At 37.6% G+C, this 17,380-nt stretch overlaps 2 protein-coding genes across 2 annotated transcripts; both read right to left on the bottom strand.

The window, feature by feature from the left end:
- Positions 1-9,911: 9,911 nt before the first annotated feature.
- Positions 9,912-10,718, bottom strand: LOC134826849 (uncharacterized). The gene is made up of 2 exons (XM_063839353.1): positions 10,685-10,718; positions 9,912-10,531 (listed from the first exon to the last, which is right to left on the bottom strand). Exons 1-2 carry the CDS (start codon positions 10,716-10,718, stop codon positions 9,912-9,914), a joined length of 654 nt encoding a protein of 217 aa, XP_063695423.1.
- A 1,122-nt stretch (positions 10,719-11,840) lies between these two features.
- On the bottom strand, positions 11,841-16,312 carry LOC134811145 (uncharacterized). Its single transcript, XM_063817880.1, has one exon. The coding sequence runs from the start codon at positions 13,417-13,419 to the stop codon at positions 12,511-12,513; it is 909 nt and encodes a 302-aa protein (XP_063673950.1). The 5' UTR covers positions 13,420-16,312; the 3' UTR covers positions 11,841-12,510.
- Positions 16,313-17,380: the final 1,068 nt, after the last annotated feature.

The following is a 17,380-nucleotide window of genomic DNA, read 5'->3' as shown; positions in this document are numbered from 1 at the left end:
CTTTGTTTCCAGTGCGCGTTCTAGATTATACCAACTTGAGGGATTCCAGAATATTCTATCTCATTTGTTACACACCATTTGTCTAGAACTCCTAGAACGCCAGGGACTGTTCATGGTAAATCAGGTCACAGAGTGTTTGTTCCACTCTTCATTATTTTGGAGCTGAGCAAACTCACAACACTATAATCAGACATAACGTATTGGAATCAGGGGCTGAGCGGTGTGATTACCTAACATCTGGATTCTGGATATAACTTCTTAAATAATACCTCACTTCTACACAGTTTACAGGTGTACATCACGAGATCCTTGTTAAATCTTGAAGATTGTGTATCCTAATATGGTTTAAAATTGACGGTGTTCTATTAATTCTGTTTAACAATTTAATCATGGAGTTATTATTTAGTTCCTTCCATCTGAGGATCAGGTGAGATTTTGAGAAAGACCATAGCTACTAAGCTTCATATTTCAGGCTGACGTAAACTCCTGATATCACGATATGTTGTAACATTACCATGATTACTGTATTTTAGGATATGGAATCTTCTCGACTTCCTACACTTTATGAACAATTTAGTTTTACTCTTCAAACACTAGTTCTTCAGAAGTTTGAAATTTCTTGAGAAACCAAAAACTTTGATGAAAACTGCTGAATTAAAATTACCTTTAAATATTGTACATAGCACAATAGCTATGACATTCAATATTAAATATTGAATAAATTTTATTAGTTAACTAAAAAAAAGCACATAGCATATCATATAAATTTTGTATTCAATCATTGCAATATTAAATTATTGTAATATGTCGCTGGTCGCACCGTGTTTCCATAATTCAGTTATTGTTTGCATTATAACTTTTCAGTATTTAAAACCAAATCAAATGATGACAAGAAACGAATGAGAGAGACAGAAGTTAGGGTAAAAAGTTTTAAAATTTCAATTATATTCAATTTATGAATAATTATAAAAAGTCTGCTTTCAATAAAGTTAATAAGTTAAATCGGTTAATAAACTGCTTACAGTTTTACACTTCATAATTAGCCCAATAAGGTCTAACAATGTCTTTCAACATCTACTGGAAGTCACTAAGATTACCACCATTAGATTAAAATAACTGACCATCAGAAAGTCCTCTGTTCATTCATTCAGAAAATAATGACTACTATTTATATTATAATGTGTGTCACTAGATTTCACCCTGCACGGCCCAATGAAATTTCCCAAACGTAAACTTAAAAGACTAGAGTAAACTAATAAATAATTACAATAAGCAAATAAACCACATTACCTATCTACGTCCATATCAACAATAAACCCGTCAGTCCTTACTTTATCTGAGTCCACAATAACAATCTCATCATCATCATCATCACTTTCACTTTCACTTTCACTATCCAACACAAGATCTCCCTCGTTCTCCTGCACTACCTGCACATTCATCTCAATATGTCTCATGCCCTCCTCCACACACTCAATATCTCTCTCATTCTGGGGTACTCCCTCTAGTGTCTTGTTAGCAGCCTCTATCTCAGGGAGGAAGGCTTGTAGTCTGGTGAGCAGAGAGGAAGGAGGGGGGAGTCTGAAGGTGGCAGGGCGGTCTGTTGTGGCCAGCAGTTTTAGGACTGCTGAGTGGGATTCTGAGGTTGTGGGTGGAGGCGGCGGTGGTGGGCCTGACATGGTACCTACAAATACTTGTTACAGTTACTGAGTTTACATTGTTTGGATTACAGAGCAATACTCATTACAATACTATTAATACTTTTTAATGTAACTACAGATTTTACACAAATAGTGATAATTTAAAAATTGTATCATATCAATAGGGAGATAGGGGGTAATTCCCGGATTTTGATTTATGTCAGCCTCTCTAAAACCCTCTAAAAGTCTAAATAAGAAGCTGTAAGTTTTAACCCGGATGTTTTGTTCAATGTAGGATTAGATAGTTGACATAATATATTATAGTTTACTATGTACTAACTGTAACATTAAACAACAAGGGCTGATACATTCTGGCTACTTCCTCCAGTGTTACTCAGTTAGAGGAGAGTAAAGTAACCTAAACTAAAGCATCACCTACAAGCATAACCCCCCCCCTCCCCGGCCCCGTCCCCCTGTAAGCCTGTATAAAAACTTGTTCTTTTAGGAAGAGGTATTGGTTTGAACAATTACTGAAATATTTGTGTAAAATTTGATTTGTATCTTAAAATAGATCATAATAAGTTTGTCTCCTTTGTCGAATTCTCATCGACGCTAAAAATTAGAACATGAGTCTAAAAACGCCCTGTATTATATATATGTATTATGTGCAAGTTGTAAAGCATAACATAAAGGCAGAATAATTATACTTTACAACTTCACAATTAGCTGAATATCGTAATGTATTTAATTTATTGAATAATACTGAACGTGTCCAGTTTGGAGACAAGTAAGTACTGCTAGCATGTGAGCATAGTGTGATAGTTCACTCAATTCCGGGCCAGCTTTACCCGGACAAAATAAGAACCGGAACATTTAATATCCTGACAGTTTAGGTACGGATTGTGCTTAAATTGGTTTGACTATTTTAATGCGGAGTATTAAGCCTTGTTTTATAATTCGTATTAGAGTTATTATAGAATATATCTATATATGATCATTTTATATGATCTGTACAATTATAATGGAAAATTCTTTCCAGTTTCTGCAGGGTTCCTTTTTTGCTTGGCCTTAGAGCCTTAGCAGCGATGTAAAATATTTTTAAACCGAACACCATGTAAAGAGTAAGATAAAAGATTATCGTAATATCACTCAACATTAGTGGGTTTCATGTTTCACCCTACTTATGATCAAGTTAATAATATCCGTAATATTACTAATGGTGGTTTAATTTCTCTACTCCAATATCTGAACTCCAGTACAAAGTTATGTGGAGTAGACAGCAATTTACAAATATTTAAACCGTTAAATAATTTATTTACCGACAGAAAATAATACGAGCTCACCAATGATTTGAGACACATATAACCGAATTTACGGAATCTTAAACCACCCTATTACTCTTGAAAACCTTTCCAATACCAGTTTAACATATTATATTGCCACTACAAAAGCTGTTAATTGATAATGCGAGACAGGTTATGGGGTAAAAGTGATATTGTGCCTGATTATGTTATTCAGCTGCAGTGCACGGTAAAGGTCACGACGTGTTAATGTGGGGTAGTAATATGTCTGAGTGAAGGTAAAGCGGAAACTGGAGAATTTAAACTAACAAAAAGGGAGAACTGTGCAGGATGCAGTGTATAAAACACACAATATTCACCTGTTTTACAAATACATGTGGTACTCACTGCAGCTGTAGTCGCATGTTATTGAAGTATTGAGGTGCCCAGTAGGAAGTGGTGGTTTATGGAACGCATTACGTGCGCTATAGTGAACACTATGCGCATATATATTGTGTGCAATGAAGCGGAAGAGGAGCACTACACGATATTGTGCACTATAGTAATGAGAGGATGTTAACAGATTGAAGTAATACCTCTGACATGCATGGTACCCGGTACCCTGATACAACTGTTTGTAAGTTTATATTTGATTACCGCACTGGTTTGTAAATCATGTGTACTGTAAATCTGGGTATGTTCATCATAAATCCAACCTATAACATTGTTATTAGTTTGAACACCCTAACATACCAATTTGTTTTGCTCACGATCTACTGATTTAGAACAAACTGGGATATGCTAAGAACTCTAAGAAATCTTACAACGCGCATTTTAATATACACGTGCAAGTTCTACACACGTTCAGTATAACACAAGTTTACAGTAAAATACCCAGCACAGAGCAAGGTGCAGCACTTCCTGCGGTACTGTACACACTACACACCATCTGTTTAGCTGTTATAGTATTACACATTACTGGGCACTACACAAATATAACACAACACAACATTCCTTATCAGCACCCTTAATCGGCAAATTCCTCAGTCTTTAGAACTTTATGCCAGTATTTCAACATATTATTCAGAATATTCTTGAATAATCCCAGAGAGGTCAAACACTTGAGCACCCTAATTGTGTCCATCTCACATCCCCGTCTTATCCTACCATTTTGTAGGCCACTTTTAACTTTCAGCTAATCGATTAAAACGTAAAAGGCAACATTCCGATTGACCCTGGCCTATTACATTGTATTATGGCCAATTGAAATCATGTGTCCTGGGTGAAACATATATAAGTGCGGTGGATACGGAATCGCACTATTGAACTAATACCGCACTTTTCCGCACCATCGGCCGATATTCGTTCTATCTGATTTGTACATTTGATACTGCTGTGTACAAGAACATAAAGACATGTAAATTGTAAATTACTACGATTAGGGTTAAACGTTTTTCATGATGTAACATCAAAAACATCAGGAGGAACGTATTTCTTTCAAAAACCAGGCAAAACACATTATATCTATTATATAGAACGATTTTTTTCCTCCAAAAAAATATTGCCATTAAGAAAATATTTGATGTATGTTATCAGATAATTGAGAAAAACAAAAAAGATGAATCTTGGCAACTCATCAAGCTGGATCGCAATGAATCACGTAAGGCACGTTTGGCGTTTAGATCATAATACTAAGAGACAGTACAACTTGAGGACTGCGATGAATGAGGACTTTAAATAATATATTGGCTCTGTTACATAATATGAGCATAATAATATGTAATTATATAACTTGCAGGCATCTTAGCTTATACACGCATGTGTTGGAATCTAATGCAGTAAAATTACAATATTGAATACCCTACCTCAATTATGCTCATCACAAGCTCAACTAAGTCAACCTAGTCATCCTGTACAAAACCTTCTATGAGGGTAATTCTAGAATTTTACATCTTGAATTGTCAGGAAACTTGGTGTTAATTGTAAAATATTAACTTTCTATCTATAAGTTATTTGATTTGTTAAACTAATGCAACGTAATATACTACGTTATTGAATAATAAAAAATAAGGTACCAATAGGCTGTAAATTTGGCGAATTGTTCAGCTTAATCGCGGTGATTTTTTCCCTACAAGTTTTATTTGCCGCACATAAAATAATTTTAGGTAGGTGTGCAATATTTGCGAAATTTTACCGCACTTATAATTATTATAGATATATTACCTCTGTGGGGGACGGACAGAGTGTTTACAGAGTGGTGACGTCATTGTGACGTCATTGTTAGAAATACACACAACGTGTGTTATTATGGGTGAGTAGTATTTGTAGCCCGATGTTTCTTAGTATTTTGTGATTTTAAATTTGTAATTATATTTTTTCAGGACGATACAGAAGGAATATAATATATTATGTAGTGCCCGATCCTTTTCTCGTCCTAATGACCTAATATGGTGTTTATCTTGTATATATAAAGTAGGGGAGCTGTGTGGTCAACATAGAACGATATTAGATGGTGCAACCTGGAGGAGGATAACATGGTAAGAATTATTGTGAACATTGTAAAAATTAGAGCTAAAATAACAGCAAGGTAGAGGTTAGGATGTATTTCCAAATGTATTGATCATGTTTAAACATCACACTGTTTAATTCACGTAATGTGTACATGACAAAAGTAAACCATTGCACGGTTTGGAGTGATTGTGTAATGGTTTGAACAGCTGTGTAAATGTATAATTCTGGAGATACAAGGGAGGGTACTACCTCTACAATTACCTTAAATACACGCTAGATAACCACCTCCACAGGGCGTGCCACTGATTAATTGACAGGTCCCAAAGTTACCTGGCTCTCATTACTTATCACGTGGGCAGTTTCAGAGATACCACGTGGGCAGTTTGACGGTTGGCACGTGGGCAGTTTCAGGGATACCACGTGGGCAGTTTGACGGTTGGCACGTGGGCAGTTTGAGGGATACCAAGTGGGCAGTTTGACGGTTGGCACGTGGGCAGTTTGAGGGCTGTTATCCTGTCACTAATTACCTATATTAACCAGCTAGATAACATATTATTACAGAAAAACTTCTCCCATATGATAAAACTGCTCGCGATTTCCAAGTCTGTTATATTAATATGTGATAATATCTGGTTTATAGAGTAAGTTTAAGGGCTGATTCTTACAATGGTCAGCACCTTTGCTCGGACTAACCCGGCAATATAGCACTGTACAGTGTACAGTAAAAACCTATTAACTTATCCTTGTTTAAAGCCATATTTTGGTAATCTGCCAAGATTATTCATATTTAATTTTGTTGAAAGAATAGTTGGGAAGGACGGCAGGTTGAGATAATGGGCTCTAAAAAGATGCGATAAACACTTGTTATATTTGATATTTAACACTAGTCACTAGCAGAACAATTTAGCTTACTTATCCCAAATATTCCTAGCAACAAATTGATGGCTAAGTTCCAAACAGAATTGGTGCTACCCCAGCTCTAGAAATACCCCAAATAATTCAGGAGACTGGATTTTTTGTAAAATTTGATTTTTTTGTCCCAATTACGCCCAATTATGCCAAATCATCTTAACATGCTCAAAACCCAGATTTAGGTACTCTACTTGAATTGTAGTTAGTGGTACCTTGAACTCGTATATGAATTTTCATCAAGATTGGACAAAAATTGACTGAGTTATGAGCTAAAACCCATATGCCCATATTTGGGCATACGCACCAAATTTGATCGATTTTGGCCCATAAATTGGTCAAATATAATTATTTTTTATAATCAAATATAATTATTTTTTAATATATAATAGATATTTGATTATCAGCTCAATATCTACCTAACTTTAGAAGTGTAGATTCGGTGTTCAAATAATCGCAAAAAATGCCCGGCAAATTTCATAATTTGGCCGCCAAATATTTTAGAGGCCTTACTCAAAATTCCACTCCAAAACTTAAGGTCATCATGCAATTCTACGTTGATTCTGAAAATTTCATGAACAAATATTGGAACGCTATTGAGCTCTATTGTTTTGAGCGAAATCAGTTCGCGAATATCGCGAACTGAGATATAGGCGATTTTGTTCATTTTTTAGTTAACTAGTTAATTAGTTGATTTAGATTGCAGCTCCTTAAGTGTATATTATTCAGCTCTTCACCAGGTGATTTGTTAACCTGCAGGGAGAAATCCTATGTCCAGACCTCTATTATATAACATGATAACTGCTGAGTGCTAGTGTTGTGTATAATATTTAGCCCATCCCCCTATTTACAATAATTACCACAGTACATAATATCCTGCAATAATACAATATACTGACCACGCCTTCTCAGCTCCTCCTTACTACACCATCTTAATAACACCTGGAGTAATATGTCTGGAGGGGGATATTTAAAACATATAAGTGATACGAAAGGATTTTATTAGCAGGAGCTTTCAAAATACTTGTGTAAATCGTCTTCAGTAATATGATACATGTCACATGATGATGATATGTACTATATGAGTAAATGAGACTAGAAACCAGCTCAATACTTCAATCATGCTATCATTGCCATCACCTGATTGAATAATATTACTGAGCTTTCTAGAGAGAGTGAGATTTACATTTGTTCACTAAGAGTGAAAGAGTGTGAGTCTTCTGGCGTGGAGCCAGAATCTTACTTTGTAAAGTACTGCTTCTTTAAAGCAGACAGAGATCTCTGATATTATCTCCTCTACATTGTACCATATCTTACATATAATATACACATTATATAATATATATATCATAATATATATTATGCTGCATCTGCTCGGTATTCAGGACATGTTTATACGAATTAGCTGGTATTTCCCTCTGTTTTATTATTCTACATATTATTACTACTCAGGTATATAATTATTATCTACTACTAACGATATCTACCAACACAGCAGCATGCTTTACATTGCTATTTATATTGCTATTCGTATACCAAATTAAAATCATTTTAACAGATTAATAAATATAATGTTGTTCCAACAGCAGTTTATTTAATTTCCTGCAGTGAAGGCTGTGTGACCTGGCTTATACACACAGAGAATTATACAGCAGAGAGACTCACTGTTACTTACCCGTGTAAGCGTGTAACCTTTATGCTTGCTAATGAGGTCGAGAGGATAATATGGAGAATAGTAATAATATGTTAGTTATAATACGCAGTAAAGAGGGTAGTCGCATTATCATTGAAGACTGGTGTTGGGAATCCTGAGGCCTGATTCTTTGACGAATGTAACAATAATTTTTTCATATATTTTCATAATATATCCATGTTATCCATGGTTATATAATAACATATAAAAACGCACAGTGTACAAACTGTAATGATCACATACAAGCTGTAATGATCACGTACAAGCTGTAATGATCACGTACACGCTGTAATGATCACGTACACGCTGTAATGATCACGTACAAGCTGTAATGCGAATTAAGGAATTGCCACCCTTGCCCAGTTTCCCACCCTCGTCCCACCTCCATCAAAAGAACACCCCTACCCGGCTACCCCAGCCCCTGGTTGGAACCAGGTTAAGTTGCACCTCCATAACAACAAAGCCAACATGTCTATCATTAAGGTGTAATTAACTCTTCTAAACGTGAGTGGTTTGTTCGACTGGATTACTGGACAGGGATGATTCTATTTACCTGGGTAAACACACACCAACTTAAATCGTGTGTGACCAGGTTAAATGGCTACCGGACAACTTTACCCAGTTTGGTCATATCCGAGACAAGGTAGCTTGGTGAAATAATTATAAACCCAAGCTAACTGAGCCGATAATTGCCAATTGGTATCACAATAAACTGTCAGATTATTGGGATAGAGATATTATCTCTCATAATAGCTCCCTAGTATCTCCTCTACAGTATTTAGTATCCGAGGGAACACACAGCAACTAAAATAGAGTCACGTGACATGACCACATTTAATAGTTAGGTGAGTAGATAATTGGTATTACAATGGACCTGGCGAGTGTCCGCTTGAAGCTGGTGATTCCTGAACATTCTCTTGAGCCTATATCTTCATTTGTAGATCTTAATGAGTGAAGTGAGCGGGATAACCTAATGCTATTGTCTTATCTGACGTTGTGAAAACACGTGGGTATATATTGTGTGTAGAAATTACAATACATATCGTATTATCTGATCACAAGTCTATCAAACTATATTCTGAAGACTGAAGAGTTACAACACGCCGGCTGCTATATTCTGAAGAAAGCCAGCACGCCAGCCCGCAGAGCTTGCAGGGCAGGATCACGCCAGGTACACATGGTTTGGAGGGCAGGATCACGCCAGCAGTACCGCAACGAGTGCTCTACACTCCACACGACATGTTGTACAGAGGGTGTGTACATCACGTGCCAGTATATTATATCACGTGGTATCCAGCCTCACCCTGGTAACATTATAATGTAGTGAGGTGTAACACTAGCAGCACTAGTCCCTAGGTTGTATGGAATATGATAAAATACGCCATTACCGATCGGGAAATTGAGCGGCCATCCACAAAATAAATGTAGTCTAACATTTAGTGTAACTAGTACAGTATTAGTCACTTGTACTTTGTAGTGTTCACATAACTTAGTGTCATGTTTCGTGTGGGCACCGCCTTCTTATTTGTTACCACGTGCTTATCCATACATAGCACGTGTCTATAATTTTAAACAAATCAGCACGTGTCATGTTTTAGTCCTTCTTTAAAACCAATCCTTATCATATCAACTAAACACAGATAAATGACACATTAGCAGTGCTTTTGTGCCCCTTATCTTTGTTAGACACACTTCAAAGGTATATAGACCGTGACACGTGATAGGTCCACTTAATTCAATTAACGATAAGCCACATTCTAAGATATATTACATTAGCACACGTCCTCAAAGGTTTCGTGGTTTAGGAAGAGTTTGACAGTTGTCTGGGTAACACAGCTAGTTGTCTGGGTAACACAGCTAGTTGTGTGGGTAACACAGCTAGTTGTCTGGTAACACAGCTAGTTGTCTGGGTAACACAGCTAGTTGTCTGGGTACCACAGCTAGTTGTCTGGGTAACACAGCTAGTTGTCTGGGTAACACAGCTAGTTGTCTGGGTAACACAGCTAGTTGTCTGGGTAACACAGATAGTTGTCTGGGTAACACAGCTAGTTGTCTGGGTAACACAGCTAGTTGTCTGGGTAACACAGCTAGTTGTCTGGGTAACACAGGTACAGCTAGTTGTCTGGGTAACACAGCTAGTTGTCTGGGTAACACAGGTACAGCTAGTTGTCTGGGTAACACAGCTAGTTGTCTGGGTAACACAGCTAGTTGTCTGGGTAACACAGCTAGTTGTCTGGGTAACACAGCTAGTTGTCTGGGTAACACAGCTAGTTGTCTGGGTAACACAGCTAGTTGTCTGGGTAACACAGCTAGTTGTCTGGGTAACACAGCTAGTTGTCTGGGTAACACAGCTAGATGTCTGGGTAACACAGCTAGTTGTCTGGGTAACACAGCTAGTTGTCTGGGTAACACAGCTAGTTGTCTGGGTAACACAGCTAGTTGTCTGGGTAACACAGCTAGTTGTCTGGGTAACACAACTAGTTGTCTGGGTAACACAGCTAGTACAGGAAAGTGTTTATACAGGGAGAAATGAGATGTTTACAGAGTGTAAATACGTCACATGATGACATATCACATGACATATCATGCGACAGATGGAAATGGTGTATTGAGTTTACTGTGGTATGTTTGTTGACACGTGGTAACTTCACCTAGCAGTTCTGGGTGGTTTGGTTCAGGGGACATTACACACGGCCCTGTGAGGGACAGTCGTCAACGTATACGTATTATATACTATATTGATACATTAATGATGGAACATCACGACGGTAACGCTTAAAACGTTACCCTAAATCTTATCCTTACTCTTTCCGGGTTTCAACCTAACCTTACGCATACACCCAAAAAAGAATTATCACCGAAAACCAAACCGGGAAGTATCTGAACTAGAGGAGAAGGAGGAGGTCCGTACACTGGTACAGATATATGTTCCATTTATATTTTACAGTATTGAGAGGAAAATCGTCGAATTTCGAGAAACATTGTTATAATTATCAAATAATATTGCCAATAAAATGGCACGTGCGGTCTGTAATCTCTGTAATAAACAGTACGGAGTGATTTTAATTAGTTATTAATTACAGTAAGCAGGGAGGAATGTGCGGCCGGGTGGAACTGGGAGTGTAGTGTGCCTCCTCCCTACTGTTATCAAATACAGATCCTAATCTTCAGTCTTAATTAGGTTACTTAATTACGTGTGTAAAGGTCTGCTGCAGGAGGAGCCTCCCATTAGGTTCTACTCTTAATTAATTTATTTGTTGTATCCCTAAAATTAAAGCTAGTATTTCACATGACCCGCGTATGACGGCAAAGTTGAGCCGTTGCCAGGAGGTCGTTAAACATATCAACGAATTGTGGCTGGAGGCGCAAAAGAGCGGTTTCTGCTTAGTGGCTGGCGACCGCTACCTCTCAATAAGGCTTAATCTCTGAGCTATATATATGGGACATCATGTGCTGTAGGCCAACTGTATAATTCTTTAAGAGCTAAAGCAAGATAAGATTGAATGATATTATGTTCTTTGATGGTTTGCTGGATTGATAAATAATAAATACACAGCAATCTAAATCAAATTTTTGATAAATAAAAACTTGTTTTATAGATAGTACTACATCATAAATCATATAATTATATATTTCTTTTTGTTTGTTTTTAAAGTTTAGAATTTATAACAGACAATAATTAATGTTTAAATGTTTTATAAAAAAGAATTTACTACGTAGTCTTTCTCCAGAAAAATGAAAATCATATTAAAACAAAATGCCCTCTAATCGAGCGCATGTAAATTATACACACACTCCAAGATAAAATTACATATTATTAAGACGAATACTCCTAGATTAAGGGAGCCAAACGAGACCATGCACTCTTACATACACCTATATCTATATAATTACTCATGATGCGAATCTTGTGACCACAATAAAAGGTAGATCTAATTTAACTGATGATATAACTCGGATAAAATCTAACATTATATAGCTTTGTAAACAAAGCCACAAGACCTCAAACCGTACTACATATAATTATGTTATGTCTGAATAATATAATATCACTGGAGACTCGTCCAGATGTGCAAGTATTCCACTGTCGCAGTTGCCAAGCAAGTATAATGTGCATGAGAGAGGCAATGTAAAGATGTGATGCTTGATGCTTGTGTATAAGATAATGATATTATATTAACACAAATTGCGCACTCATTTTATTGTTATAGTAGGTGATTTTATTCTAGTTGACGTAAACAAAAGATTGGTGTAGTGATCTATAATAGACCATGCTACGGTCACATGTTCGTTGTGCTGTGATTTAATACTTTATTTAATTAAATCTCACATAAACTAACCGGCGAATATAAAACTAACATAATCATTAATAACCCAATGTAATAACGTAATAGACAGGTTAGATCAAATATAAAATCAAATGGATTCAAAACAAGACAATATTAGAAAACATACAATAAAGCACCCACTAAAGTCATCACTTTTCCCTGACCAACTCCTCGCTCAGTTCCCAGAGTTTGGCAGCTTTTTCATTAGCTTTACGTGGCAATGTAGCTCCCATAATCTTACAGTCTTTAAAGAAGCCGCCACTGTAGTTCTTAACGGAAGGGTGTATGGCACAGAAGACTGAAGTAGCGGCTCCTTGTTGTACAGACTTAAACAGGAAGCTGAACATGCACATCAGCCAGTACACTATTTGCACATACTGGAACAAGTTAGTCAGTATAGCGCCAGGGTGGAGGGAGTACACGGTTACTTTAGAGTCGCGCTCGCGGAGCCGCGCGTTCAGCTCAATAGCGTGCAGTATCTGAGCTACCTTACTGTTACCATACTGTATCCACTTGTAGTATAAGGGGTAGAGGCGTGAGGTGGAATAGCGCTCACAGTTCAAGTCATCTAGTTTGAGGATGTTGAGGCGGTGACCCATACTACTGACATTGACCACTCTCCCCTCCTCTGCTGCTTCTAACTGAGGGAGCAGCAGGTTGGTTAGGAGGAAGTGGCCCAGGTAGTTCACTCCCAACTGTAACTCGAAACCATCTGAAGTCTTGAGATAAGGCGATGCCATTACACCAGCGTTGTTGATAAGAATATCTAATTTGTGGTAACGGGAAGCGAAGGTTCTCGAAAACTCCCTAACAGAAGCCAAGCTTGCTAGATCGAGTCTGATAACGTCTGTCTTAAACTCGGTCGGGAGAGATGCTACAGCTTGCTGTGCCTTCTCCACATCTCTACACGCGAATACCACCAGAGCCCTCTGTTTACAGAGCACCCTGGCTGTCTCCAGCCCCAGTCCGGTGTTAGAGCCGGTGATGATGGTGATGTAGCCGGTCAGGTCCTTGGAGGGCAGGACGTCCTCTGCTGTGGTACTCCAGTTTAGAGCCATCCTCTCACCTGCTAGTACTGCATGTGTTCTGGGTGCGGTTATCTGGGGTTAATGGTCTTTTAAATCATTTCAGCTTCACATATTATTGGGTATTAGTTTTTTAGGATTCGATTTTGAGATCATGTTTGGTGAGATAATTTTGTGAGGTATAGACTTTTTATTCAAAATGCTCATTATTTATAATGTTTTCTTTTCTGACTGTTTGATTTTTGTTTAACGTCTGTTTATGATTTTATTCTGCCTATCCGATAGTGGTCAGGGTTATTTTGGACACTTTCAACGACGAATAGTTCACAAACATTTGTTAAAATCTAAACAAATAACATAAATCTGCTTTAGATAAGATGGACTTGGCAATTATACAATTCATCATGATATATACCGGTAGAGATATATTACGCGGCATTTCAAATATTAATTTATACAACTGTAACACTTAAATAACTTTTAATCTGAAAGGTAAATTGTCTTAAAATCTCATGTTCATATCGTTATTTAGGGGGTGCCAAAACTGTTTTAGTCTACGATAGGTCTCATGAATTTATGTTTACACTGCTGTTTCAATTTCTTATGAACTATCAAAACTATGTTTTATGTCAGTTTTTCCATAGTGATACAACCACTGACAGAACAGAAAGGCACGATGGGTATTTTACCGGACGTTTTGTATTAGTTCAGCAATGTTTATAAAGTAACGTTTTGGCAGCCCCTATTATCAATATCATAAAACAACACCCGCTCTTGGAAAAGTCAGGTTCGGAATTTTGATATCGACGCTATAAAACTGTATAAAAGCAGGATAGTAATAAAAAAGACAGCAATGTAATAACAATGTAATGAGAAGAAAGGAGGATATATCTGTTTTGCAGGGCTAGCATGAACAAACGGCGACTAGCTTACATTTGGAACTTTGCCAAATTACAGACTTCAACTCTTGAGCTATAAGAGAGTACGTGATGAAATAAGTAGCTCCGAGTCAAATTACAAATGTTAAACTCTTGAGCTTTAGGAGAGTGTAATGAAAGTCTAACATTCTAATCCCGTGTAGCACTTATTGTTATATGACTTTTACAGACGTCTCCTTTTAATGGTGTATAAAGAAAGAAGTATCTAGTCTAGTAGCGTCTAAAGAACAGCCAGCGAGGAGATATCAGTCTGACAGGTGTCAGCTAACTTCATGTTTAAGTGGATGTATCTCAGAGCGGATTGGTTAAAAGATGTCACGTGTGCAATCTCCCCACCTTCTCATCAAACAGATTTAAAATTGAGTGCCGGCACATCTGCTTCATGATATAAAGATCTAGTGAATATACGATAAGGGCCAGGTTTATAGATCAAAGATTTCAGCACCAGTATTATATCTAAGATTACAATTGATTACATGAAATTTAATTGACACGAAGTACGAACTGAAGTTCGATGTTCAATTTGTAAAACCTTTGAAAATCTGACTGAATATGCCTAAATCTAAAATATAATCGAGGCTGATTTAAAATTCTATTGCCTACAAGAGTACAATTACAGGCGCTACCGGCTACATCATCATATAATCTTTTACAGTCTAACCTTCAACCCGATGATAAAAAACTATTACTCAATAACAAAAACAGTTAAAAACAATGATTTAAAATTTTTCAATAGCCATGTCTCTCGGCCAAAGCAAATTTTAAGAGTTGGAAACTTTGACCAGCAAAATAAAGGTCGGGTCATCAATGAGCAAAGCCCCACCCTATCTGGAGGTAATTTAACTACCATCTCAGCGATAACCAACAGTGATAAAAAGCGCTAGAAAATATGCGAAGCCAACAGCACACAATATACTCACACACAACAGGTCGGATTATAAATTCCAATTATATGTGCTGTGTATTGCACGTCTGTCAAAATACTTGCAACACAATACGACAATGCAGAATTTTACAGCACTTAATTAGGATTTGTTGGCGTCTCCCTGGTGTAGTGTTGTGGCCGAGAATAGGAGTGTACAGATCAGTCAGCCACTAACTGCTGAGTTTCCAAAGTGCAGAAATTATCAAAATGTAAGACAGGACTGACAGCTCTCTCCAAATATGCAATACAATAACTTTCACGCCTTCGCCACGTGCACAACCGAGGGTCAGTACCAAAACAAAGACATCACGTCATTCTTGTGCGTCAGGAGGCGCGCTATCACTGGTACGCAAGCTAGGCGATGCCAGAAAGTTGTATTGGGACTGGGTGACCGAGAGTAACATTGCGATTGTCTATCTGATCATGTCTCTGAAGAGCTAGTAAACTGTAGGGGGGCACTAGTTCCTCATATGGGGGAGGCATTGTCCGGTTAGCTGGCCCACCGTCCGCAGCAATGTCCTCGTAATTCGGGGGTAACTCTGGGGACGGGGGCTTGGGTGCTGACATTTGTCGCTCCATGTAAAGTCTTCTGGTGACACGAACATAACTGGTAACGCGGCGTCTATACAAGTAGAACAATAGTCCCAACACAATCACCAGGGTAGCAACCCCAACTGATATGATGATGGAGTAGTTTGAGTTGAGCGCAGTGTTTTTGAAAGCATCATGAGGATCTGTCACATCATCAGAGCAGTTGGCACGACAGCACAGCGTATCACAAGGACACTGATACCCCTTCTCAAAACACGGTCCCATATCCTCTCCATTCTCATCAGCACCTAAACACTCACACTCCTCACACACTGTCTTCAAGTAGGACGCACCAAAGGGCACTACAGTTCCGTTGTAGTTCCTGCAGATGACGGTACTTTCAGACACCACATCGTAAAGTATTGATAAAAGGATGAGGAAGTGGCTGATCATGGCGGCAAAGCGACGTTCACATGACGAAGAGAAGAGAGGAGAGCAAGAGCAGTTTTCTTAGCCACTGATTATACCATTCTTACCTGGTTAATTAGACTGATTAGAACAGATCATAGTAATGCGGCTAGAAAGTCAAAGATTTATTTTTGGTGGGAAATTCCATTCAAAGTGTATTTTATGAACATAATTGACTTATTTCTCATTTTGAAGTAACTTTGTAATTATCAGAAGGATTGATATTTAATTTTCTGTACTGAATTGATAGGAGCCGACATTTGATCCTTTTTGATGTGTCAACAGAGTGCAGTGTGAGGTTACTATAATACATCAACACTTTAAACCTACCCCCGGAATTGTCATCACTCTCCAGCTTTTACAGTTGTGATATTACTCTAAATCTCCCGGCTTTAAGTAACCTACCCCTTAAGGCACACTCCAGGCTTACATCATGTTGGTTCACCACTACTTCACTAAGGTCTTAAAGCTTGCATATCACCGTATATTACCGCATATTACCGCACATTACCGTTTATTACTACCGTGTTCTTCTCTAAGAGTGCACTTCCCTCTCACGAGCATTAAGTGATTAACTGATTAGTGGACTGTATAAGACCGTTATGAAGGTCATTAGACGCTACATGCTGTAACGTCAGGAAGTAATGATCATGTAGTTGGCGGGAGTGTTGTGTTACTATGGCAACTGAGCAGACAGGCAATAGAGGATCACGGATCTACTCCTAGCAATACTAATTATAGCAGGTATCTATATAATAAGTAGACAAGCCAGTGCAGTGTTTTAATTTTGATATTGATTGGAGCAATAAAACAGCAATTGAATAGTAATTGATTGAAGTAGATAAATAATTTTCAACTACAGGTAATATAGGTTACATACTTTTTCGTAAAAAATCGGGTGAAGAAGTTACAGTTTGGAGCACTACCGAGATTTAGATCGAATGCAAGAACTCAATAATTAAAATAAGAACCTTCAAACAACAAGAAATTTACTCAAATTTGTTAATGAAAGTAGGTTTTCGAAAGCTCCAGCTTCGTTGTACGCAATATTGACGACTAAGTACAAAAAATAATAATTTAGTTCCTTAAATAAGTTTGAACTTCAAAATAAGTAAACTCACAGTGGAACAAC

Source organism: Bolinopsis microptera, chromosome 2 (assembly GCF_026151205.1).
Source record: "Bolinopsis microptera isolate Bmic1 chromosome 2, MBARI_Bmic_1.0, whole genome shotgun sequence".
NCBI classification, from domain to species: Eukaryota; Metazoa; Ctenophora; class Tentaculata; order Lobata; family Bolinopsidae; genus Bolinopsis; species Bolinopsis microptera.
This window is presented reverse-complemented; position numbering and strand designations above follow the sequence as displayed.